The sequence below is a fragment of the Chanodichthys erythropterus genome, chromosome 23 (genome assembly GCF_024489055.1).
Source record: "Chanodichthys erythropterus isolate Z2021 chromosome 23, ASM2448905v1, whole genome shotgun sequence".
Taxonomy (NCBI): Eukaryota; Metazoa; Chordata; class Actinopteri; order Cypriniformes; family Xenocyprididae; genus Chanodichthys; species Chanodichthys erythropterus.
The window spans coordinates 16,246,044-16,272,500 of record NC_090243.1 but is presented as its reverse complement, the minus strand read 5'-3'; the positions used below and the strand labels follow the sequence as shown (position 1 = coordinate 16,272,500).

Sequence of the window (26,457 nt, the reverse complement as noted above, 5' to 3'; positions counted from 1 at the left end):
TGGTCGCGTGGCTGTGTTCTCTGACAGAATAGCAATCGGGTCACACTGGCAGGTCCAGATGTGGTACCGGAGCAGGCGTCTGACCCAGAGGGCATTTGGAGTAGAAGCATCTGCCTCGATTAGATGGGATGCACTTGAGCAAATGTTGTGACTTCGTTTTCCTCTCCTTTTTTCTCTCTCTCTGTGCTAATTTGCTTTTTTTTCAGGTTGAAATGGATCTCAACTTAAAGGGGTCCTTGATTATGATTTCACTTTTTTAGCTTTATTTAGTGTGTAATGTTGCTGTTTGAGCATAAACAACATCTGCAAAGTTACGACGCTCAAAGGAAGAGTTGTTGTAGTAGAGTGTTGTTACCATGCCGTCATTTTACGCCGGACTGCTTCACAAACGAGGGTCAATTCATTGCTGGATTTGCACAAAAGATGAACATGACGGCACATGCTAGTCGATGAGTTGAATCAACTCCACAGCAACTACATAAATGTATCCACTAACCATTCAGAAACGTCTAAAAGTTGTAACTTCTTCCTGAGTCTCTCCATCAGTGTCGACTCCAGTTTGAGCAATGTAAGACTGAACACCGCTACTGACAATCCTCATTTTGGCTGCGTGAGATTCTCCAGCTTTGTTGTTGTTGTTGAGCAACCGAAGCCTGAACTGTTAAAGCTTCGCCCTCTTCTGGAAAGCGGGCTGGGAGCAGCAGCTCATTTGCATTTAAAGAGACACACACAAACAGTGTGTTTTTGCGGGGCAAATTTGACTATAAGCTATAATGCAGAAAGAATAGAAATATGGATGAAGGATTGCAAGGGCCAGGAGGAGAGAAAGACTGTGGTTTTAGATGTTGTTATCTTTCTTTTATTGTAGTGTATTAATTAAGGTAAGTTGTTTCTGCCCTCTTTGCCTCCAGTCCCTCAGATTGGATTTTAACTGGATGCAGTCAGGCAGAACCTGCTCCGCTCCGTCTCATTACTGCTAATTTCTGAGCACCAGTGGCTGATTGGGAGCTTGTGTTATTGCACAGAGTCTTTTGGTAATTTTTTAGATAAAATGCCTTCTTTTTTCCTATAATGTAGTGCATTTTCACTTTAATTCTCTTGGACCTACACTACCAGTCATACATTTGGGACACATAAAAATATTTTACCTTGAATATTTTTCTGATTTTAGAACAAAAGTTGTCAGCAATACTGTAAAATAACACAAATTAAAGTATAGGAATGACCAACAAATATGAAACAAATTAAAAATATTTTATATCTGTGCTTCTCCAAGAGCTAGAATCTTGTCTAGATTCTAGCTCTACTTGTTCTGGACATTCACTTCATGAAGATGCTTTTAAATAGTTTTGAAGTGTTTTTCCTCCAAATTTAAAATGTAAAAATTTAAGTAAACAAATTTGAAATATTATATATTTATTTATTTTAGATTTTTTGTTTGTTTTACCTTTTATATTTGTTTACAAAGCTAATTTCAAGCATTTAATCATAAGCTTTTAGATCATATGAGTTTTAAGATAATGAGAAACTATACACTCACCGGCTGCTTTATTAGGTTCACATTGCTAGTACTGGGTTGGATCCCCTTTTGCCTTCAGAACTGCTTTAATTCTTTGTGGCACAGATTCAACAAGGTGTTGGAAACATTTCTCAGAGATTTGGGTCCATATTGTTATTTCATCATGCATTGCTGCAGATTTGCCGGCTGCTTATCCATGATGTAGATCTCCCTTTTCACCACATCCCAAAGCTGCTATTTTGGATTGAGATCTGGTGACTGTCATGTTCAAGAAACCAGTTTGAGATGATTTGAGCTTTGTGACATGTCATGTTATCCTGCTGGAAGTATCCATCAGAAGATGTGTACACTGTGATCATAAAGGGCTGGACATGGTCAGTAACAATACTCAGGTAGGCTGTGGTGTTTAAATGATGCTCAAGGGTGATGCTCAAGGGGCTCAAAGTGTGCCAAGAAAACATCCCTCACACCATTACACCAGCAGCAGCCTGAACCGTTGATACAAGGCAAGATGGATCCATGCTTTCATGTTGTTTACACCAAATCCTGACCCAAACATCTGAATGACGCAGCAGAAATCAGACTCATTTTCCAGTCTTCTATTGTGTAATTTTGGTGAGCCCATGAGAATTGTAGCCTCAGTTTCCATTTCTCAGCTGACAGGAGTGGCACAGGCGTGTCTTCTGCTGCTTCAAGGTTGTCCGTTCAGAGATGCTCTTCTGCAGACCTCGGTTGTAACGAGTGTTTGAGTTACTGTTGCCTTTCTGTCAGCTTGAACTGGCCATTCTCCTCTGAACTCTGGCATCAACAAGGCATTTTCACCCACAGAACTGCCGCTCACTGGATATTTTCTCTTTTTCAGACCATTCTCTGTAAACCCTAGAGATGGTTAAGTGTGAAAATCCCAGAAGATCAGCAGTTTCTGAAACACTCAGACCAGCCCGTCTGGCACCAACAACCAGAGCACATTCAAAGTCACTTAATCACCGTCCTCCTTCATTCTGATGCTCAGTTTGAACTTCAGCAGATCATCTTGACCGTGTCTACATGGCTAAATGCATTGAGTTGCTTCCATGTGATTGGCTGATTAGCTATTCGCATTAACAAGCAGTTGAGCAGGTGTACCTAATAATAGGTGTACCTGGTTTTGTTTAAATTAAACTAGTTAATTTAGTGACTTTTGGGCTTTTAATTGCTTTAAGTGCAAAACCTCATTCATCTGTTGCCTAAAAAATTGCTTTTGATTGCAGTTGAATTTGAAGCTAACATTTGGATTAGTTCAAAAATTGGAATTGTTGATCTTAACATACAACATTTGATGGTTCGTTTTCTGAGAAGTGAAATTGTCTAGTGATTTTCTTTTTACTGCAATGAACTATGGTTAATTTGGACAGCATTTTGGTGCATCATAAATGAGTTTAGGTGCTATGTAAGCAGCTCACTAGATTTTGAATCACAGCCATACTGAGCACATCAGAACTCAAATTTACTGCTATGTTTTTGAAACTTTCACACTCCTTTTTATTCAAAGTAATATTACCGAAGTAACAATTACTGTAATTTTGAGTGCTGCTTAACAACTAAAGCACAAAAAGAATTTGGCTTAGCTTTCATTTTCAGTGGTTTCAAACATCAAAAACAGACTTTTTTTTTTTAATAAATCCACATTGAAATTACCTGTTGTAATGGCTAATTTATCAGATGGCCAGCCAACAGAATAATTGTTTGTGTTCAGATGCAGAGGTGTATGATCATTGGACAGTGGAATGAGAGATAATTGTGTTGCTGTTCATAATAGCAGACAGGAGAGACACTATATCACAACAGCCAAAATGTTATCCAAATACAATATATTCCCCTCTGTGATACTAAAATAAGAAATAATAGCATTCATGGAAGATGTTTTCAAATCTATTTGTTACTAAAAACAAAAGCAAATGTTTTGAGTTCTTTAATTTGTGCTAAAAATGAAATATTCCCTCATGTTGACCACATTTATGAAACTGTTACACTTTTAGACAAAAAAAGGTTCAATAGGGTTCTATAAAGAACCTTTCTTCCTAAATTAATTCTAGAGACCTTTGTTTGACATATTTATCCACATTGTGTATCCAGGCTTACGCTTGTGGTTCATTTCCAGCAAAAAGAAGCATGAAATGTAAACAAAGAACAGAGATCAGCTGGGGCAACAGACCTTCACCCTTTAGTCCTTGATTTAGACACAAAGCTGCTGGCTCTGTATTGATCTCTGACCTGGAGTCAAGTCCCGTGAATAAATCGGGTAATTGAGGAGGGTGTCAAACTAATTGGATTGTTGCCATTCGCTTGAGGCCACATACCCTGCTGAAGTGAGCAGGAGTCTTTTACAATGATATGCATGTGTTCAAGTCATCATAGGGGGATTATTGATTGGGGATGAGAGTAGACGGAGATCTATATGCTTCATATTCTAGATAAACCGCTGCCTTAAAACCCCATTCAACATTTCATTTGAATTTAAAGTTGTTTGCATAGTTCCAAATAAAAAAAGATGAAGTAGCTTTAATTTATAAAATATTTAATTCATTGGACCATCAAAAAATAGACATTAATGCATAATAATAATAATAATAATAATTGAAATAAAGAATAAAATAAATATAAAGAATACTTTTTAAATATGTATAAAAGTATTGAATTTCCAACTTTTTTATAATCTAAAATATATAATTATATTATTGCCAACCCTGTTAAATATATATAGAGAGATTTAAATTAACAGAGAAAGAAAAAAATTAACAGGGTTGGCACATGACCTTGATAATTCATGATAATTTCTCTAAAAATGAGACCTCAATAATGTAGTAATGATCATTTACAGTGGGCGTCAATAAATGGTGTTATGTTGTGCATTTTAATGCTAATAAACAGCCTTTATTCTGTAAAACTACTGCAGTAATTGAATCTGTGAACTTCTTTTCGCCTCCTGCAGCTTCATCGGCTGTAATGCTCGCGTGTGTAATCATCGTCACGTACACATCAAAGTAATCATGGTTTTGAAATGAATGTTGAGCAAATTGCAGAAATGATGGTCTGTTTTTCACCTCTCGCCCCTCATTTGAGCTCCGTAGAAACATTGCACTACCTCGCGTGTGCTTTTGCGATGTGGAAATTACTGTGACCAGAATGATTAACCCACATTATATTCTATTTAGGCAGCTGCAATAATAATGAGTCTTCATTGGTAATGAGATAAGTACTCTAATGGATGTATTTACCTTTTTAATCACTTGGATTTTACGATGCTGATGAACAACAGCAACTGACACTAATCGCAGATACCCATAATGCACCTTGGATATTGGCCATTTAAATGTTTGTATTTGCAGCCTTTAGTGAAGATTATCTTGAACTTGGAAATAATGGCAAATACGTTCTGGGTTTTTTTTTTTCTTCTGTAAACTGCGATTTAAATTAAGAATTTAATGTTTTGTTTAATTTGAATAATTTGTTTCAATAAGAAATATTTACTTATTTTCTGTGAATAAATATTTGTTAAATATTTCAATGTTTCTTACATATATATTATGTTCTTATAATTGTGTAATGAATTTGTGTTATGTTGCATAACTTTTTTGCTTTCATTGTTGACCTACAACTTCTTGAAGTTTTTCAAACTGTCATTATCAAACATATTCAAACCCATCTCACATTTGGTGTGTTTCAGAGCAAGAAGAGTCCTTTGAGTTCATCATCGTGTCCCTGACTGGTCAGATGTGGCATTTTGAGGCTTCCACATATGAGGAAAGAGAACTCTGGGTGCAGGCCATTGAGAGTCAGATATTTGCCAGTCTGCAGTCCTGTGAGAGCAGCAAGAACAAGGTAAGGTGGTATTATGTTCGTTTAGGTACTGTGGAAATAGGTTAGTATGTTGTATGCACACTCAAACAAACCCTTCTGCTCTTTCCACATTGTGATTTATGAATTGTTATGGCATATAGTCTCGATTAGGAAGCCAGAGTGATGCAGTGACCATCCAGTCCATCAGGAACGTGAGGGGAAACAGCTTCTGTGCAGACTGTGACGCCCCCAGTGAGTGAAACATTGTGACTGCACCCGTTTCTGAACATGAAGCTGGTCTCATTTCATTAGATATTTAATAGATGTTTGTCTTTTCTTTTGTTGTATAAGATGCCATAAGGCATAATGTTATAAATTACATTAAAGTAATAAAAATAATATAACTAATTAAAAAAAACTTAAAAAAAAATGGTGCTGTCAAAATGATTAATTGTGATTAATCACATCTAACATGTCTGTGTATGAATATATACATATACACACAAACACATATATACGTGTGTGTGTGTGTGTGTGTGTGTGTGTGTGTATACACACCAGTGTTAATTTCGTTGACGAATAATTTTCGTCATATTTTTCATCAACGACATTTTTTCACAGACGAAAACGATGACTAAATAAAAATGCATTTTGAATGACTAAAACTATGACTAAAATCTACTCTTATTGTCGTCAACGAATAAAAACGAGACGAAAATGAAAGAGAGGGACGATTTGGGAAGATATCCAGTCTGGACTGCTGTCCTGTGTGGAAGATGCGCACATTTGAATTGTAATGTGCTGATCTAACCGCGGGAAACGCGGCGCTGTTGCACGCTCTACAGGCCTGTGCTGCAGCATTTCAGACTACTTTGCTATTAATGAATAGCGCATATTTATGCCAAGCGATTGCTTATAAGCTAATGTTGATGAATTATGACAATGTTTACTACACAATGTTTATATGGTAGTATGTTTTAGACAGATGTAAGAATGCATATTTTATCTCCCTCATGAGTAGCCTGCTACAGTGCAGACTGCAGACATTTCAGAATAAGAGTCATGGTGTATTTCGGGATGGTTTATAATGATTTTTTCCTGGTCATTGTTATGTTTACACAATGAACTGTAGTTTAATTTCTATTCAATTCAAAGTAAACTACTGTATCTTCTGTCACAGGAAGGAAAGACTAAGAACATTATTTGACACAATCAATATATTTTACAAGTATAAGGCTTAACAAAACCTAAAACCAAAGAAATCTTCATTACTTGAAGTAAACGTTAACTGAAATAAAAAATAAATAAATATATAAAAAAATGTAAAGTCTAAGCTTTAGCTTAACCTGAGGTATTAAAATAACAAACAGAAATAAAAACTTATAGACATTTAAAAGCAAATACTAAAAGACATAAACAAAAAAATTACTAAAACTTTTAAATAAAATTACAATGAAAGCAGAAAAACTAAAAATCAAATCTAATAAAAATTTTAAATGAAAACTATAATTGTTCATCAATGATAAGTGTGCCAATCCCTGAAAAGTACTGAATTGTGTTCTTTCGTGTCTTTTTGCACAAAATGCCCGCTTTGAGCAAAGTACAGTTGGGTGAACATAAACAATTTGGGGAATATGTAGGCCTACCTATATCAGTGCATAGGATCTACAGTATGTATTGTTAGAGAAATGCTTAATGCATTACAATTGAACTAAATTAAATTTTAGTCGACTAAAATCTTATGATATTTAGTCAACTAAAACTAGACTAAAACTAAAACAATTTCCGATGACTAAAATATAACTAAAACTAAATGGCATTTTAGTCAAAAGACTATGACTAAGACTAAATTAAAATTTGCTGTCAAAATTAACACTGATACACAGACATATATAATATATATAAATGTAAACAATTATTACGTAAACAAACTTTTATGTTAGATGCAATTAATCGCAATTAATCGATTTGACAGCACTAAAAATAATAAAAAATAATTGTAATAATGAGATTTGTCGGGTAGTTTCACCCATATTTGTACAAAATCCCAGTCCGGGATATGGAGTAGTTCACCCAAAAGTTTTTACTCACGCCAAGGCCATCCAAGATGTATATAACATTCCAAGATTTTTCATCTAATGCAAGTAAATGGTGGTGATGTAGGCGGCGAAGACCTTTTATTCATCAACTGGGGTCATGTAGAGCCCTTTGAAGATGCCTAAATGTGGATTTTTGACCATCAAAAATGGTCTACATTGAGGAAAAAAAATCTTGGAATGTTTTTAATTTATATACATCTTGAAAGGCCTTGTGGTGAGTAAATAATCAGGAAATATTCATTGTTTGGTGAACTATTCCTTTGAGGTTGGCATAGACATTGCTGAAAATTACCCATATCTCATGTTGAAATGCATGCAATGCTAATTTGGTATGGTACACTGAAATGTAATCATCTCTGACCCTCAGATCCGGACTGGGCCAGTTTGAATCTCGGCGCTCTGATCTGTATTGAGTGCTCCGGGATGCACAGGAACCTGGGTACACATCTGTCCCGTGTACGGTCACTGGACCTGGACGACTGGCCGGTGGAACTCAGCATGGTGATGACAGCCATTGGGAATGCCATGGCCAACAGCGTATGGGAGGGCTGTGTGGAAGGATACACCAAACCCGGTGTGGACAGCACCAGGTGAGTTGCCTGTACAAAGCATTAACAAGATTTTGACTAGTCAACAAAATCATCATGGCCAGATTCTTTTGTCTCATTCACCATGAATTCAAACAACAAGTCTGTGTATAATAGGTTATATAGTTTGTTAACTGACTTGTCAGATGCTTAGGCTCTGTTGTGCAACGAATCCTCTGCCATGGTCTTGTCAGTCATCTCATCTTACTCTCATCACGTGATCAGTGAACTCTAATTCCTGCTGCACTACGTACGACTTTTCAGCTCCTGTTGGATGAGCTGGATGGGATTGAAGCGAACTGAATTAAATTGTTTTTACAGTAGGAGGGGTAATGTAAACGTAGTGTTGGCATATTCTATCCTAATTTCACCCTCACTCTCCGTCATGGTAATATCGCGAGGCAGCTTTTCACCGCAATGAAAAACCTCGTCACATTTTAATCTTTCGAGATCTCATGGCATGAGATCTCGTCACACCCCTACTAAATACTAGCTTGCATATACTAATACCAAATGGCAGCTTGTCTGGTCAATTTGAATAGTGTTTGAACTTCTTAAACAGGTTCTATGAAAGTTTTATCAATTAAACACTCACAGAAACCTTTGTTTTGCATCGTTTGAAATTAAACATGGTGGCTTCAAGTATTTAAGAAAGTGTAGTATTGAAAGGGAAGAAGATTACAATGGACCCTTTGTTCAGGGTATGGAAGCATATTTTGCATCCAGTGCCAGTTATATGATCAATGACTGGATTGCATCAAAGTCTTCACCCAATCATCGGTCCATTAGTGCTGTTTGAAGAAGATGAGATGTTTCAGGAGATAATAGGGTCCATAGACCATTGTCTGTAGCTGCTCACCTGCTCTGGTTCCAGGCGATGTCTCGAGGAGTTTCCCCCTTTAAGCCTGACACACGCTCTCACATTCCCAATCTGTCTAATGACCTGGAGAAAAGAGTGTTTTTGGTGGCAATTAAGGACACTATTACAGTCTCAAAGCACTCCCCTTGGGGCTGAATTGAGAGCTCTCAATGGCTCTGACAGCTATCCATCACTCAGGGGGGTGTATCAGTCACTCCTGAGGGTATGAATCCAGTCAGAAACCTTGACACTGCCTGGCCTGCGCTTTGGTCTAATGCATCATAATGTAGGATTTATTTGAATGCTACTGCATTAGCTGCTGAACTGTATCTTACACCTTTATCTGTTTGGTCTGGTTGAGAGATGCTATCGGATGGGCAGTTGGTGAATTTTCTAAGTTTATATCTCATAAAAATATATATATATATATATATATATATATATATATATATATATATATATATATATATATATATATATATATATATATATATATATATATATATATATATATATATATATAAATATATTTTATTTAATCACGATTAATCGTTGCACATCCCTAATATAAATGTAATATATATGTTAGTACTGTCAAATCGATTAATCGCGATTAATCACATCTTAACATAAAAGTGTGTGTATATATATATATATATATATAGTAAATATATATACACACACATATCATGTAAACACAAACTTTTATGTTAAATGTGATTAATCGTAAATAATCGATTTGACAGTGCTATATATGTAATGTTATTGTGCATCCCTAATTAATAGTGTTATATATTTGATATGAGAGTACATTTTCTGAGGAATTTTGCAAAATTTTGTCAAAAATATCAGTATATGAACCAACTGACTTGCCTATGTATTAATACACCTTTGTTTACCTGCTATACCATCTGTTTACAAGACAGCGAAGTGACCTGCTGCTTCATAGTATGCAAGACAGCATCAGGATTTCCCTCAGTGGAGAACGTGAACAAAGATGTAACAACTGCCCTACAAAAGTGTGCGTGCCGCAGATAGCGTGTAAAGGAAGATAGCCCTTTCGATCTACTCACCACCTGGGGTGCTTCAGCTTTCTGTCTCTGTCTGTCTCTCTCTCTCCGTTCTTTTCTCTCACTCAGCGGCGAGTGATGGCTCACAGTTATCTATTGAGTGGTTGGCGGGCTGCAGCCGAGTGCTTTTGACTTGATGAAAGATTATTGATGCTGATATCCCCCTCACACTTCAGTCGTCAGGACGGGCTCACTGCCGGAGGAGGGAATGTTTTTCATTGTCAGGAGAATCTGATGGTTCACGGCATCCTCCATTTCTCCCGTTTTCTCGCTCGCTCACTCATTCTCTCACCCGCTCGGACAAAAACTGAAAATCTCATTACCGTCATAACTGATTTTCCTTAGCCAAAGAGTAATGGGTGAAACATGGTGTGTATTCAGGGTGTGCGTCATCAGGGTGCATTTGTGTATGGGGGGTTCTCAATATAACAATAATTACTGGTGTAATTTGATTTGATTTCATTCATATATATATATATATATATATATATATATATATATATATACACACACATATATATACACATCTCAGTCCATTTCCTGAGTCACAGTTTCAGCGCTTGTTTTTTTGGTTCATGCTGGTCATTCACTCATTGGTATGAATGGGTCATTTGGACAGTCAATTATATATGTATCATCAAAATGTCGTTTGACATCAGTGAGATGAGTAATCGGGCTCTTTTTACCGTCGTGCAGTCAGGCAGGATTGATTTAACTCTCATCACGGAGGTGAAAACTAACATCCGAGTGAGGGTGACAAGTCTCAGTGTTCTCCGAGCTCATTTACAGCCCTGATGACTAATTTAAACCCCATAACACAAGCCATGTGCGGCTGTAATGGACTCTGGATTACTTGTGTACACACTTTCCCGTGAGCTAAACACACATACTCATATGTGACAAAGTCTGCGGGATTAGGATAAAAGGCAGACAAATTTCCCTCCACAGTGTCTCAATGATATAAGCTTATTTTTACTATTATTAGCTACTTGATTATAGAACCAACTTGATTTAGACGATTCAAGTTCTCTGTAAGGTTTGACATTTTAAGATTTTATTTAAACATTTATTTTGCATTTTTTATTTTTATTCATACTGTTCAATCGCTCATAATAGTTCAAATTAATAGAGATTTATTTAAATATATTTATTTTACTTTTTTATTTTTGTTGAAACTCTCATAAACATTTAAAATTATAGAGATTTAAATGTATTTTACTATTTTATTCTGCTTAAGTATTTATAATAGAAAATAATAATTAATCATTATTAAAAAATATTAGTTAAAATAATAGAGGTTTTATTTAGATGTATTTTCAGCCCTTTTTTATTTTTTATTTATTCTGTTTAAGCACTCAAAGATTAAAATTATAGAGATTTATTTAAACTTATTTTGAGTTTATATTATTGATGCTGTCTAAGCTCATTAAATTGAAAAGATTTAGGTGTTTGTTTTACTTATTAGTATTTATTGTTTATTTTACTTGTTTATTCTGCTTATTACAGTAGGGTTGTTTTGTGAACCAAGTACACTGTAAAAAAAATGTTGATTTAACTTTAAAAAGTAAGTTACCTGGTTGTATAAAATTTTGAGTTCATTGAAATAAAAAATTTGAGTTAATACAATGAAGGTGATTGGTTTAATCAACAGAAACTCAAAATATTATGTTATCTGAACCACATTAATTAAGTTGATTTGACAGAAGAAAAAATGTTGAGATAATTCATGAAAATTCAGTTCAACTTTTTGCCTTTGAGGTGAATTTTCTGAATTCGGCCTATATTTGAGCATAACATCTCAAGCATTATTATATTTTCTCCCTCTGTGATGTTAAACAGGCAATTTTCATTTCCCCTATAACTAAACCCAGATTTGACACGCATGGAAACTCAATGCGTCTCACCTGCTGATGTGTTTCCAGCCGTTTTAATTATAAATATTGTTTTAATTATTGAGCAGCGTCAATTGATCACGGAGCTCTGTTGGTAATCTATTAACCAGATTGATAGATTTATGATAGATTTACACAGTTTTGTCATGAATTCTTGTGTGGCCATCAATCTTGCTGGGTAGCGAGAGCGGCGCTGCAGAGGTTGGCTCATCCGAGGCTGTTTGGGCTTAAATTAGAAATTGGCAGTTGTGTGTGTTTTCGTGTCGACTCTAATTGCCTGGCACCCGCGTGCCACAAGACTGAGAGAATTCTTTCAGTTGTTGCTGAGACGGGACGCTGACGATTCACACACGTGTACGTCTTTGATTTGAATCGATCGCGTCACACTTACGTCATTTTATTGCTTTTAAAATATATATAATGATGTGGGGGTTCATCAACAAACTAATTAGATGCAAAATATTTGTCTGTATCAGGGTTATTATAGTTTACTTTAAAACCATATTCAAAACATTATTAAAATAGAATATCAGTGATGCTGAAATAACACTGATCTGTATCTATGTATGTCCCTCAATCACTAAACGCTTTATTTTCCTCTCTTTTATTTTCCTCTTTTGAGGCTGGGCTGAAAGAGATAGCGATTGTGCGTCTCACAGTGTCTCAAACGCACACACACAGACGATGCCCTTCGGCCAGAGCAGGTAATAGCTCTGATGATCCTCCAGTTTGTTTCAGAAATAATTTGCCGTTGCGTCTTCGCCACAGGGCAGTGGCACTAATACAAATGAATCACTTCACTAACCTCTTTCCCCCTCTCACACGCCGTCAATCCTTCCTCTCTTTCCCACGTGTCCTCTTTTCTATATTTGCAGGACCTTCTCATTGTATTTTCAGTCTTTGCTTTCCGTTACTGTTTTTTGACCTATGTTATGCAGTGGATGGGGATGAGTTTCCTTCGTGTGGGTTTCAGATGTTGTTTTGTTTCCATTGATTGAAGAATGATGCACTTTTTACTGTTTTAGCCAATCAGATGAGAGCTAGTGTTTGATTGACAGCTCAAGCCGTCTTCGCTCAGAGTAATATGGTCTGACACCAGAATGATGTTTAATGGCTTATAGTGTTTGAAAAGAATTATATATATATATAATGTAATAAAGAAATCTTTCTTCTTAGTATTTAAAAAACCTAAAGTACAGCATTTCTATCCTATCTATTTCTATTTGAATTCAGTTTCAGGAATCGACCGTAATTATAAATACATCAGCACGTACAGGCGGCTTGCGTTTTATGAGTTAAAATACTGGAATGATAAATGTTTGACATCATGAATTGCTTTTGCTGTCGCACATTTTCATTTTCCCTTCTAGCAATGAAAATATGTTTTGCTTTCTTGTGGTACATTTTTCAGAGTATTGTTTGTGCTATCATCGCCTGCTGCAGAAAATGTACTCAAGATAAAGAATATCTTTATTTTTCAAAATTTTAGTGGTCATTTTTTCATAAATTCCTAATAATATTGATTTTTTATTTTAGCTTCATAACACAGACCCAACTAATCATAATTCATAATGAACTTGATTGAACTTATATGTTGTTTATTTTTAATTTAGCGATTATTATGAATTTTATTAAAAACAGTGGGGTCTATCTTGCAAATTAAGGCATCCTTAACAGTGAGCGATTGATTAAATGTCACTGTTGTTGGTAGTGTACTGTACCTGCGTACATGTACAATCATTTTGACCAAAACAATATCTTATCAAATTAAATTTGAGGTCTTAAATGACCCATAATTAGTTATATAAACAGTAACTGTAAGCATAAAGCACAGTCCCTTCCATCAATACAAGAAAAGTAATGGGATTACATGTTTAGAGAAGGAACGTTTTCGAAAGAAGTCTCTTCTGCTCACCAAGACTGCATTTATTTGATCAAAAATACAGTAAAAAAATGTAATATTGTGAAAAAGTATTACTATTTTTCTATTTGAATTTTAAAATGCAGTCTTTAGAGTCACATGATCCTTCAGAAATCATTCTAATATGCTGATTTTCTGCTCAAGAAACATTACTATTATCAATGTTGAAAACAGTTGTGCTGCTTCATATTTTTGTGGAAACTGACTTCAGGATTCTTTAAAGTTCAAAAGAACATTATTTATTTGAAATAGAAAATCATTACTGTCACTTCTGATCAATTAAATGCATCCTTGCTGAATAGAAGTAATAATTCCTTAATTTAAATTTAAAAAATGTGAACATTAGTGTAGTTTGTACACTCAGCTTGAGGTTTGAACACATTCTGCACACCATCTTCAGCATATTTTATATAGAATATATGTTTAAGAAGAGAATCGGGCAAGATATAATCAGCTAGACTCGCATGGTAGAAACATTAAAGCTCTTTGTTAGTGAATGTGTGTTGTGCCTGTTAAGTGTCTAGTACATGAAGCGTCATTCATAAAAGTGAACTACACACTGACACTGTCTCATTGCAAACACTCCCCCTCTGTTTCTTTCTCTCTTCCTGCCTCCCTCTCTCTCTCTCTCTTCTTTACAAACACTCCATCCCTGCTGGGAGGGCCGTTCGGCTCTCCCTCCCCTCTGTTTGATGTGTCTTTTGAGAGTTTCAGGGGGTTGTTTTGTGTTTGTGTGTGCTGGCGAGGCCCTTCAGAAGTTCCCCTTCCTCTGAGCCCCACTTACCTCCATGAACCCATTCACTTCCTGGTCCTGAGCTCTGATTGGTCGTTTGGTGAAGAAGGCATTCACCTTCTTCCACGCCCTCGTCATTTGTGTCTAAGATGGTCCACTTTCACTTGCATGTCCAATTGCTTTTTGGCCTTCCTGGAGAGACGCCTCCCCTCGAGTGTGCGCTACATAGGGACCCTTCTCATAAATCCCCGTGTGCTGTTTAGTCTGGGTTGAGTAATTGCCCTGTTGTTTCTTCCTCCGTATTGGAGTGCATTCATGTGTTCCTGATTCTCTTGGCCAGGCTACAGGAATCATTTTCCCGTTTCTGTGATCATTAGGGTCGGCTGATGCTAGAAAAGGTCTTGTAAAAGCTTGACCTGATACCTCACTCCAGCTGACCGCAAAGAACACGATATGTCTGGGTTTTTATTTCGTAGCTTTGAATTGTGTACATTAAAGGAAAAATAAAAGCAAATTCACTCATTTAAGTTTAATGTGACTAATTATGTGTATGTGTGTGTGTATATATATATATATATATATATATATATATATATATATATATATATATATATATATATATATATATATATATATATATATATATATATATATATATATATATATATATATATATATTGCACAATTAAGTATATATATTAAGTTTAAGTATTACATTCATTTGACATTTTACATGTTATTTTATTATATTTGAATGTTTATTAGTGTATTTTAAAAGTATTTATAATTAAATATATTTATATTTGGTGTATTGCTTTGGTTATGTCAGCAATATGTTAGTAAATAATTAATTTGATTAATTATTTTTTAATTAATTTACTGACATTATATATCTATATATATATATATATATATATATATATATATATATATATATATATATATACACACACACACACAGACACACACACACACACACACACACACACACAGAGACAGACACACAGACACACACACACACACACACACACACACAATTTAATTATATTAATATTAAACATTATATTTACTATAAAACATTTATAATTAAATGTATTTATATTTAATATATTAATAATATTAGTTTACTTACATTTTATTCATTTTGATTGTTTTGTTTAAAGATAACAAGAACCTTTTTTTCTGTAGAATAAAGTGCACTGATCAATCATGAACATTAAGACAAAAAAAGTAAATGGGGGTCAGTACTAATTTCATGTTGACTTTAATGATTTATTATTGAGTGACATTATTAAGTGCTAATTTTATTGTTGTTCCCTTTGAAGCAGTTAACAGCATATAAAGTCAAGTTGGATATAAAGAGTGTTTGGTCTCCTTTTCAGACTTATAGTCTCTCTCACACTCGAGTCCCCTGATGTCCCCCAAGCAACCCTGATATTCACTGCAAATATGTGTGTACCAGTGTGCTGTGTGTGTGTGTGTGTGTGTGTGTGTGTGTGTGTGTGTGTGTGTGTGTGTGTGTGTGTGTGTGTGTGTGTGTGTGTGTGTTTCCTGAATGTGGTTTTCTCCCCCTGCAGAGAGAATCTTCCCTCCATCTCATCACTCTTTCCTGGCCTCCTCGTCCCTCCCTCGCTTTTGACACGCTAAAGCTGCACATTTTATTTTTCTTCCTCCTGCCGAGAGGAAGTGTCTTTTCATGGCTTCTCGGCTTTCTCCCATAAACCCCTCCATACAGTGCCCTGTGTTTGGATTGGGTCTCCATTTCAAACAAAAGTCTGAGGCGGGATTACCAGCCCCTCTCTTCCTCTCTTTCACACTTCTCCTTTCAAGTGGCAGTGGCCAGGGGTATTTGAGAAGCCTGTTGCTGCTTCTGAAATCTTCCTTCTTCCTTTTCAAGGACAGGTGACCATAAACTGACTAAAAGAGTCTTTAAAAGCTTCATAAAGGGCTGCAGACAGAAATTATTTGGATCAATTGCATGTATGGATGCCTAAATACATGCAAATTTATGTTAAAATTCTTCCCCAGCTATTCCGATATCTGATGTCATCTCATAAATAGAAACAGTTAAGCAACATCAGTTAATCTGAGCCACACAGCAAAGCAGTAGTTCACCCATAAATGAAAATTTTATATATATATATAATTTGTTTTTTCATTCATGGAACACAAAAGATGTTTTGAAGAATAACTATAATAACTATATTATTTTACCTTTATTTTATTTTGAATGTGGACAAATACTATAAAGCTCCAAAGGCAACAAAAAATACCCTATTTTTATTTTCTTTTATTTTGTTTTATTTTGCAATCAAAGTGAATGTGGATAGATATAATCAAGCTCCAAAAATGAGGAAAAAGTACCTTATTTTTATTTTATTTTGAATGTTTTGAATGTGCATAGATACCATAAAGCAAAAACAACAAAAAGTACCATATATTTTATTTTATTTTATTTTATTTTATTTTATTTTATTTTATTTTATTTTATTTTATTTTATTTTATTTTATTTTATTTTATTTTATTTTATTTTATTTTATTTTTATTTTATTTTATTTTATTATTTATTTTAAATGCGGATAGATACCATAAAGCTAAAAAAAAAAAAAAAAAAACGTACCGAATTTTCTATTTTTATTTTATTTTTTTTTGCCATCAAAGTGAAAGTGGAGGATATCATCAAGCTCCAAAAATGAGGGAAAAAAGTACCTTATTTTTCATTTATTTTATTATGATTTATTATTATATTTATTTATTATGTCATTATTTATTTAAAGTCATATGAAAGTTTTGTGTAACACACCGAAATTTAATTTGAAAATAGCATGCATTCAAAGACATGTTGAGACATACTAAGACAACTTGTCCAGACTTGAATCTCAGTCAGACGTCATTGGTTCTTGAATTTCTTGACCAATCGTCATTGACATCAAACCTGGCTATATCTTAATGCACCATATTTGATTTTGATTTGACTTTTTGTTTTCCTTCCTTCAACATGTAGGTAAGTTCTGATAAAATCTTCATTTATGGGTGAACTATTCCTTTAAATGTCATTGCATTGAGGTGTTTGTTGGTGACCCTGTAAATGAATCTGTCCTTCAACTTGTCAAAAGTGATTCTCCCTTGTTAAACTAGGGTAAACTCACCCTCCTCCTTCCCCAAACCTCTCACACTTTCAAACTTCTCTCCTCCTCGAGTTTAAGAGTCGCCCACCCTCTTAAACCCCTGCGATGGCGCTGTGGGTTTCCTGTAAAGAATTCAGATGAAGAGAGAACAACAGGGTGGGTCTCCTCAGAAGAAAAACAAGCTTTGAAAGATTGACTGCTGAAGGAGGAGGGGAGGGAGGCTAATTATACACACACACACTCAGTTTCTCTCTCTGAAGAACGATTCACTGTGCCCAGAGTCCATTCAATTGCTCTCTGCCTTGTTCACAAAGACCTGTCAGGATTTTCAGGGAAACAGCATTAAAGATGTGGCTTACTTAATTAGCTCATGCCATTGTTGCCAAAGTGACTTAAACAACACTTGCTCGAACACACGCGATTGTCTTCGGGGGAATATAATGGTGGCACGGGATAACTGATTATCAGTTTGGAGATGCCACAACATTTGTTCTGCTTCATAAAGCCGGTGTTGTTCAGCATAAGAGTGCACTTCTAAGATGCATGTAAATGCTGAGATGTAACTGCTGACTTGAGTCATTTAATTAGACATCAAGTGGTTCCTTTTATTATTTTAGGTCAGGTTTGTTTGGTTGCTTATTTTCTTATTCATTTTTTAATGACACCTCAATGAGGGTGCATTACACCTCCGTAAGATTAGTAAGATCACCTCTGATTAGAGACCATTGAAATGATTTGCAGAAACTTTTTGGATTTGTGCGTTTTCTACTCAATATGTAGAGTTTGTTGCCACAATGCTGGGGTGTCAAACTTTGAGCTCTTACTAAAGAAATTAAGCTTCTCTTCCACTGTCGTTCATATTTATTTTGGGTTTTGCAGTTGAAATGCTAGTGAGTGTGGTTGTGACGTATGAGTCAGTCCCGCATCAGAGGAAGTGTGTGTTATTTGCTCTGGTCCTCAGGATAATGAAGGACTGTGGCTTCGTTTACACTCCCATTGTAGCACCTGATCACTGATGTGTTATCTGACAAATCCTGTTTAACTGGCAATAGTTAAAGGGGACCTGTTATGCCCCTTTTCACAAGATGTAATATAAGTCCCCAGAATGTGTCTGTGAATGTTCAGATCATTTATTATAGCTTGTCAAATTTGCACCTATTTGGCTGTGAGCAAAAACATGCCGTTTTTGTGTGTGTCCCTTTAAATGCAAATGAGCTGCTGCTCCCGGCCCCCTTTCCAAAAGAGGGCGGAGCTTTAACAGCTCACGCTTCGGTTGCTCAACAACAACAAAGCTGGAGAATCTCACGCAGCCAAAATGAGGATTGTCAGTAACGGTGTTCAGCCTTACATTGTTCAAACTGGAGTCGACACTGATGGAGAGACTCAGGAAGAAGTTACAACTTTTAGAATGAAACTGGACGTTTCTGAACGGTTAGTGGATAAATTTATGTAGTTGTTGTGGAGTTGATTCAACTCATCCACTAGCATGTGTCGTCATGTTCATCTTTTGTGCAAATCCAGTGTTGAATTGACCCTTGTTTGTGAAGCAGTCCGGTGTAAAATGACGGCATGATAACAACACTCTACTACAACAACTCTTCCTCTTCTCTAAAGCAGCCCAACATGGCCACACCCCCTTTGTTGCGTGTTCTCGGGGGCGGGGTTTATGCAAATTTTGAGTTTTGTGATGTCATCAACCCAGGAAGAAGCTCTTTGTAGTCCCTATTGCCATTTGTTGTAGTCCTTAAACAATGATTTCTGTAAAAAAAAAAAAATCTCACTTTGCATTGAACTTTGAGCTTCGTAACTTTGCAGATGTTGTTTATGCTCAAACAGAAACATTACACACTAACTAAAGTTAAAAAAGTAAAATCATAATCAAGAACCCCATTAATACTTTTCATTGGGTAAATATTTGGAAAACCCACAGACAGACGTAAAAACTGAGCAATCAAACAATCATTTTGACAAGTGTGTGAAATGCACCTACATGAAGAGGGGAAACTACAAAACCAAACCAATTGACCATGGAAACCTTTCTTTTAACTAACTAGATAAAGTAACATAAGTGTGATAAGACATTTATTATGATTATTATCGTTTATTGCATACATCTTTTGGAAAATTACCAACTATATATTGGGTGGGCCCGAATTGTGGCGCACCCCAACCCGTAGCTTCTCCACTGGAGAGAGCGTGAGCACATGGTTGCCAGGGTGCAAATATTAGGTAAAACACCAGGCAGAAAATGTATCTTTTTAACAGAAAATTTCTAATTGGGGGATTTAAAATCCTGAGATCTGGCAACTGCAAACATTAAAAACAGTCTGTAATATTTTGTATCCTCTTTTTATTTGACAATTACAAAGAAGGATTTTGTGAAGTTTTTGTTTTTTTAACTACATTTTAGTCTGGTCTTTTTTCGACAATGATATTCCATGTTGATGTAGTCACAGTTATAGTTTAGTGACATTGGTGTCTTCTCGTCATCTTGTCTTAGTCATGGAAAAAAAGGTTGTCGATGAACAATTTTCTTCATTGATTTTGGTTTACGAAATTAACAATAGTACAGAGACTATATGAAGAGTCCATTTGCAAAAACTGATAAACGGCACTTTTTTAAAAAAAAATGAACTGACTGCTGTGCATTATTTTCCACATATAGCATGTTCTGAACCCTAAATACATTTTGTCAGAAAAGCCGATACTGTCCACTGTCAAGGCATTGCAAGTTCGCGTTTTACAGCAGAAACCGACAAGCGCTCTTGTTGTTTGTGTACAGAAACTGATAAGCCCTTTTAGCGAATCAGTGCACAGTATTCAGGTCAGGTGACAGGGCTGTTAGTCACTTCAAAAAGACGTGCTAGCTGAGGGGAGTTTAGTCAAAGCGGACTATAAGTGATAGAGGATTTTTTGACTCCTGCAAGTCCGTGTTCACCGTACATGTCTTACATGCTGAACCCTTGGTTGTCCTCTTGTGTTTGTGTGTCGATCTGTTAGTGTGTGTGCGTTTGTGTTCACAGGTGTGATTGAGTGTGTGTAAATGCAATTATAAAGCAATTACTTGGTTTGGTTTAACATGAAACGTGGAGTTATCTACTTTTGCCAGAAAACGACTGTTGGAGTTATCTGCTTTTGCTAAAAAACAAACTTTTAATTTATTAAAAAAACATACTTTCATTGACCTTTAATTTTGTAAGTTAGCTGTATTTTTTTGCAGTTATTATTACTTAATCAAAACATCCCAACTGCAGTTTGATTGATATTACTTGGAATGCTCAATAAAAAAAAAAAAAAACATGATTTGTGAGAATTAATAAAAACGAACTGTTTTTGCAAATTAACTCTTCATATATAGACTTGTAGTATGTATTTCATGGGCCACCCCATTCTCATCTATACTGTAGATGTCATTATTTATGTCATTTCCCTCTCTCATCTTGTTGGTTTGTTGTTGTAAACATTAGCACTGCCGTTATGGTGACGGTGTCTTTGTGGAGACGCGTCCCGAGGGAAAGCCGTCACCCGACATCTCTCAAGACTCTCTTTACCTCTATCAGCTCTCTCTTTTCTGTCTCTTCTGTCTGTCACTCACCCCAGCGAGGCAAACAACAGCTCCTTTCTGCTCCCCTTATCACCCGCCGCACGGGGTCAGCGGGTCAGACCGGCACTGAGCATGCTCAGATACACTCGTATCGATTTTAATTTTGCTCCGTACCCCTCGCCATTGCCATGAATGCCAGCAAAAGAGAGGAGAGGGGGGCGGCTGGGTGATAGAGAGGGATAGATAGAAGTCTGGTGTGCAGTGAAGAGTTGGACCCCATTCTCTCGTCCAAGTGTGTCTCTTTCAGCCCTTTTCTTTGGGCCTTCGATCTGGCGGGCTGCCGGCAGACCCCTAGAGGGTTGAGGGGCCAGTGTTGAGAGGGCCTCCTTTGTGGGGATTCACCGGGCAGGACTGACAACACTGACAGCGGCGATAAAAAACACGACTTCCCCCCCCTAACGCACACACTCCTGTATTGTCCACGATAGACATGCTGTTCACAATGTGTAACCTTTCGATAGCCAGACAGACTTTAACCCTCTAGATTCTGATGGAAAGCCAGTTTAAAGGAAGTTAACGCTATGGATGTGTGTGTGCGGTGTGATTTGTACATTTAACCTTCTTCCCTTGTGACCTTTATCATAATCATAGCTGAATTACTCCGGACTTCCTCAAAGTCACAGATAGGATTATGTCAGAACTACAGACTCTGCTGGGATTGTCAGTTATTCATAAGTCACAAAGTTTATCTAATGCATTAAGGTCCAGTGTTGCCAAGTCTGCGGTTTTCCCGCGGAATTGGGCTACTTTAACACTGCTGCCACGGGTTGTTTTTTAGTCCCACTGGAACTTTTTTACACCGATTTTTACACCACAGAACCTGATTGGTTTATAATAGAAATTGGGCTGTTTTTTTTTACGCAAACCTGGCAACCCTGTCAAGATCCAACATGTAAAAACACATTTAACCAAAGGTGTCAAAGTAGGTGAAAGACAGGAGTTGATATTAGGGCTGGGTGAATTTGTATAATATATTATATTATTAAATAATGTATTTACATAAATAATACTATATCATAATGATTTAATGCAAAAACGAATAATAGGGCTGTCAAATTTAACGCGTTAACGCATGCAATTACATTTTTCAGTTTAACGCGTTAAAAATATTTAACGCATTTGACCCTTTGCCGGGAGTTTGATTGACAAGTGATCTAACCAGTCATAAAGCCGAATCTGACATTTTGTCCAACAAAGCAGTCAGGAGTTAGAAGATTAACCTCGGTGGACTTGAACTTGAAAAATGGTGTGTACTGACTTCTTTCTGTATTTGAAACAACATTCCTTCTGATGTTCATACATGTTTATTTGATGCTATAAATGAACTGGTAGGAAGAGATGATCGGTTCACGAGCCGCTTGAGCTGAGGCGCTACAGTGATCTGTCACGACACATTAAAGAGCCACAAAACAGTTTTTATTGTTCGAATTTCTTATAAAAATTACACGATTTGAAAGCTGGGACTTTTAATATCAGAAATAACCTGCTATGTCTTGTCTGTCGACGTGTTGTCAGTGTCCTCTTTGCTCCGCAGTGTATTTTTTACTGTGTATAGCGTGACAGCGCCATGGCTTATCGGTCAAAGCAACACTAACTAAGGGGGGCGGGTCTTTGCGAAGGGTCAAATAACTCATCACCCACTCATTTTCCCATTATCCTTTAGCTATTGTTACATAATATGACGACGCTATCATTCATTCAAGTGCTATTTAACCATTTAAGCGCTTTTTTTGCAATCAGATGCAAAAAAAAAAAACTTAAATCTGTACTGGAGCGCCGTCTGTGTAATAGACACAACTCATGCGCACAGAAAGCCGCTTCAAACAGCGCGCCGGCCACATTGAGTTCTCTTTCGCACTTGAACAAAAAAAAAAACACACAAAATTATGCCAAAATGATGCTTTGTCGAGTATCCTCGTCTTAAATGAGTTAAATGAAGTCTTAAAAGACCATAAAAAGTTGCGAGGACATCGGATGTGCATCAGATCTTAAAGTGACAGCAGCCTAATAAACCTGCTGCTGTATGTGCCATTAATGTTAATCAAAGAATAAAAGACAAACAGAAAATCACTCACTGCTCTTGACTGAATAACTTTTGTTGCTTTAATAAGGATTAATCTATATTTCATATATAATTTATGCATTAAAGACTGACACATCTATAATGTTCATTTATATAACAAAGAGTAATGAGCAGCAATATTTACCTACATACATTTTTACTAAAATGTTGATTTTTGCATGTGAATTTTGTTGATTCAGAGTTTTGATTTGATGTACTACAATAGAAAGGTGTTTACTACCAGAATGACAACTGCAAAAACAAAACAGTGTGTTTACAAGAATAAAGATGATTCCCTATGTGTATCCTTATTCTCAGAGAAGAGAAGGAGCGCTGGATCCGGGCGAAGTACGAGCAGAAGTTGTTTCTGGTGGGTCTTCCTCAGTCTGACGTGCCTCTGGGACAGCAGCTCCTGCGGGCGGTGGTGGAGGACGACCTGAGGCTGGTGGTTCTCCTGTTAGCCCACGGCACCAAAGAAGAGGTCAACGAGACATACGGGGACGGAGATGGACGTACCGCGCTGCACCTGTCCTGCGCAATGGCTAATGTGGTCATCACGCAGCTGCTCATCTGGGTAAGGACACTTGAAACGCCTTGTGATACTCTCCTTCTTAAATTCCCCTCCATCATTAATATCAGAAATATTTTTCCCTGTTTCTCAGTACGGTGTGGATGTGAAGAGTCGCGACGCTCGCGGTCAGACGCCGCTGTCCTACGCACAGCGAGCAGGAAGTCAGGAGTGCACCGACATCCTCATCCAACACGGTTGCCCGGGCGACAGCGGCGGCCTGTCGACACCCACGGCCACCCGACACAACCCCAACATCAACAACAACGCTCAGTGCGAGCTGAACCGTAGTGTTAGCATCATGTAATCGTGTTGATGTTCCCATAGATGCTGCTCTCGTTAAATGGCATCATTTCCCTCAGCAGTATGTCATTATTAGGAAACTGTGCGTAGTGCCATACGTGTCACGTAAAGCCATCACCCCATGACAACTTCCTGTGACCAATGTTAGCGTACACCGAGAATTAGCAGTGTTAACATTATTAATGCGTGTTATTTTTAAGCTGAAGAAAATGACGTTTTTAAGGATCCTCTTGTCTGTGTATAGAGCAAAATAAGAGAAATGATGGGCAACAAAATCAAGTTTTTACTTTTAAGGTACATCGGTTTAGAAATAATCAGTATTGGATCCTCTGGGTTTTTTCAGAATGTTACATTATGTTGTTAAAGGGATAGTTCAACCAAAAATTAAAATTCTGTCTCTATTTTCTCTCCCTCAAGTCATTCCAAACCTCTTCTGCGGAAAAAACAAACAAACAATATTTTGATGAATGTTGGGAACCAAAACTGGCTACTGACTTTCTTCAGAATATTTTCTTTTATGTTCCAGAGAACAAAGAAAGTCATGCAGGTTTGGAAAAACATGAAGGTGAGTAAATGATGACAGAATTTTCATTTTTGGGTGGACTGTTCCTTTAAATCGGCGATTCTGATGAAACCTGTCAAGAACGTGTATTTCACCTCAAAGTCAAAAGAAAAGAAAATTTGTTTTGCTACTTTAATTTTAAGGTTTAAATAAATATAAAATATTTATTTTTTTATTTTAATATAGTACAAAATACTGTATTACAGTAATGAGAATCATAATGAATGAAATATACAGAAAAAATTTGAGAAGAATTACACACAAAAAAATAGTAATAAAAATTTTAAGGGGGAGATTGTGAAAAAAAAAAAAAAATCAGAATGCAAAAAACTTAATTACGGAAGAGGATTAGGGCCAAGCAATAATAAAAAAATAAAACCATCTCGAGATTAAAGTTGTTAAATTTCGAGTCGAGATAAAATGTTGAGAATAAAGTCATTAAATTATGAGAAAAAAGTCGTTAAATTCCGAGAACAAACTCGTTAAATTTCGAGAAAAAGGTCGAGATAAAATGTTGAGAAAAATGTTAAATTTCGAGAAAAAAGTCAAGATAAAATGTTGAGAATAAACTCGTTAAATTACGACATTTTATCTCGACCTTTTTCTCGAAATTTAACGAGTTTTTTCTCAACATTTTATCTCAACCTTTTTCTCGAAATTTAACGAGTTTTTTCTCAACATTTTATCTCGACCTTTTTCTCGAAATTTAACGAGTTTTTTCTCGTAATTTAACGAGTTTATTCTCAACATTTTATCTCGACTTTTTTCTCGAAATTTAACAACTTTAATCTCGAGATGGTTTTATTTTTTTATTATTGCTTGCCCCTAATCCTCTTCTGTACTTAATGGTCCTTAATTTTCTTAATACAAAATATATTTTATTAATTTTTGATTTTGATTTTGGGGTGACCTGGATGTGTTCTTGTGAGTTTCACACAAATACGCTTCATTCAAGTCAACTTATGCTTTAAATCAACTTATGCTAAACATTTAAGTGCATATTTGAACCCATATTATACTCAAACTTCACGCATTTATTGGTTGCCACCACCATTGTGCCCTTGAACGAAGCTCAGAAACACTATGGCTGCTGGGTAACGCATTACCATGTGTAGCATTAGTGTGAGATAACAAAACCCAAATCATCATACTCGTTCCTATTTTACATTTAGCCTTTACGTGATTGTCTTGGAAAGAAACACCTTGAAAGGCTTGATTACCTGACAAATACTGTGTTATTAAGGATGCCTTGTCTGAATCATTTCTGGGCCGGTCTCAAGTGGTCTTATAACTGTGTGACACTGTCGTCCCTCTCCGGCGTAAAGCACTCCTGCCTAATGAGAGATCCATTCAGTAGCAGCGGACGGTACCTGCACGCTAGATTACGAAATAAGACGCTCTCGCCGTGAAGTGTGTGTTTGTTACGAGTCCAATGACCTCCACACTTGTGACAGTGTGGATGTTTTTGTATCCATTAGAATCCAGACGTGTGTTTCTAATCGAATGGGATGGGATGAACGGGATTATGTACAGATGTGTGTAAAAAATAGCTTTTCCTTCTCCCTCTTGAAGCTAGCTGTGTGTCATGTGATGGCCATTATGTACCCATCCAAAACCTATCAGCCTTAACCCTCGTTTGCTAATGTGTACGGTGTGAACTTTTACAAAACACTCCTTACTTGAAATATGAAATCATGATTAGACCCTGATCAATATTTGGCACGTCAGTT

At 36.3% G+C, this 26,457-nt stretch overlaps 1 protein-coding gene across 2 annotated transcripts in view; it reads left to right on the top strand.

Moving 5' to 3' along the window:
- The window catches only part of agap3 (ArfGAP with GTPase domain, ankyrin repeat and PH domain 3), a 187,706-nt gene extending 162,638 nt beyond the window's left edge, over positions 1-25,068 (top strand). For both annotated transcript variants that reach the window (XM_067378304.1, XM_067378303.1), the window contains exons 14-18: positions 5,226-5,380; positions 5,500-5,590; positions 7,805-8,027; positions 23,613-23,868; positions 23,957-25,068. In XM_067378304.1, the coding sequence (XP_067234405.1) occupies positions 5,226-5,380; positions 5,500-5,590; positions 7,805-8,027; positions 23,613-23,868; positions 23,957-24,169 (938 nt within the window). In that variant the 3' untranslated portion in view covers positions 24,170-25,068. The remainder of the gene's footprint in view (positions 1-5,225; positions 5,381-5,499; positions 5,591-7,804; positions 8,028-23,612; positions 23,869-23,956) is intronic.
- The last annotated feature ends 1,389 nt before the right edge of the window (positions 25,069-26,457 follow it).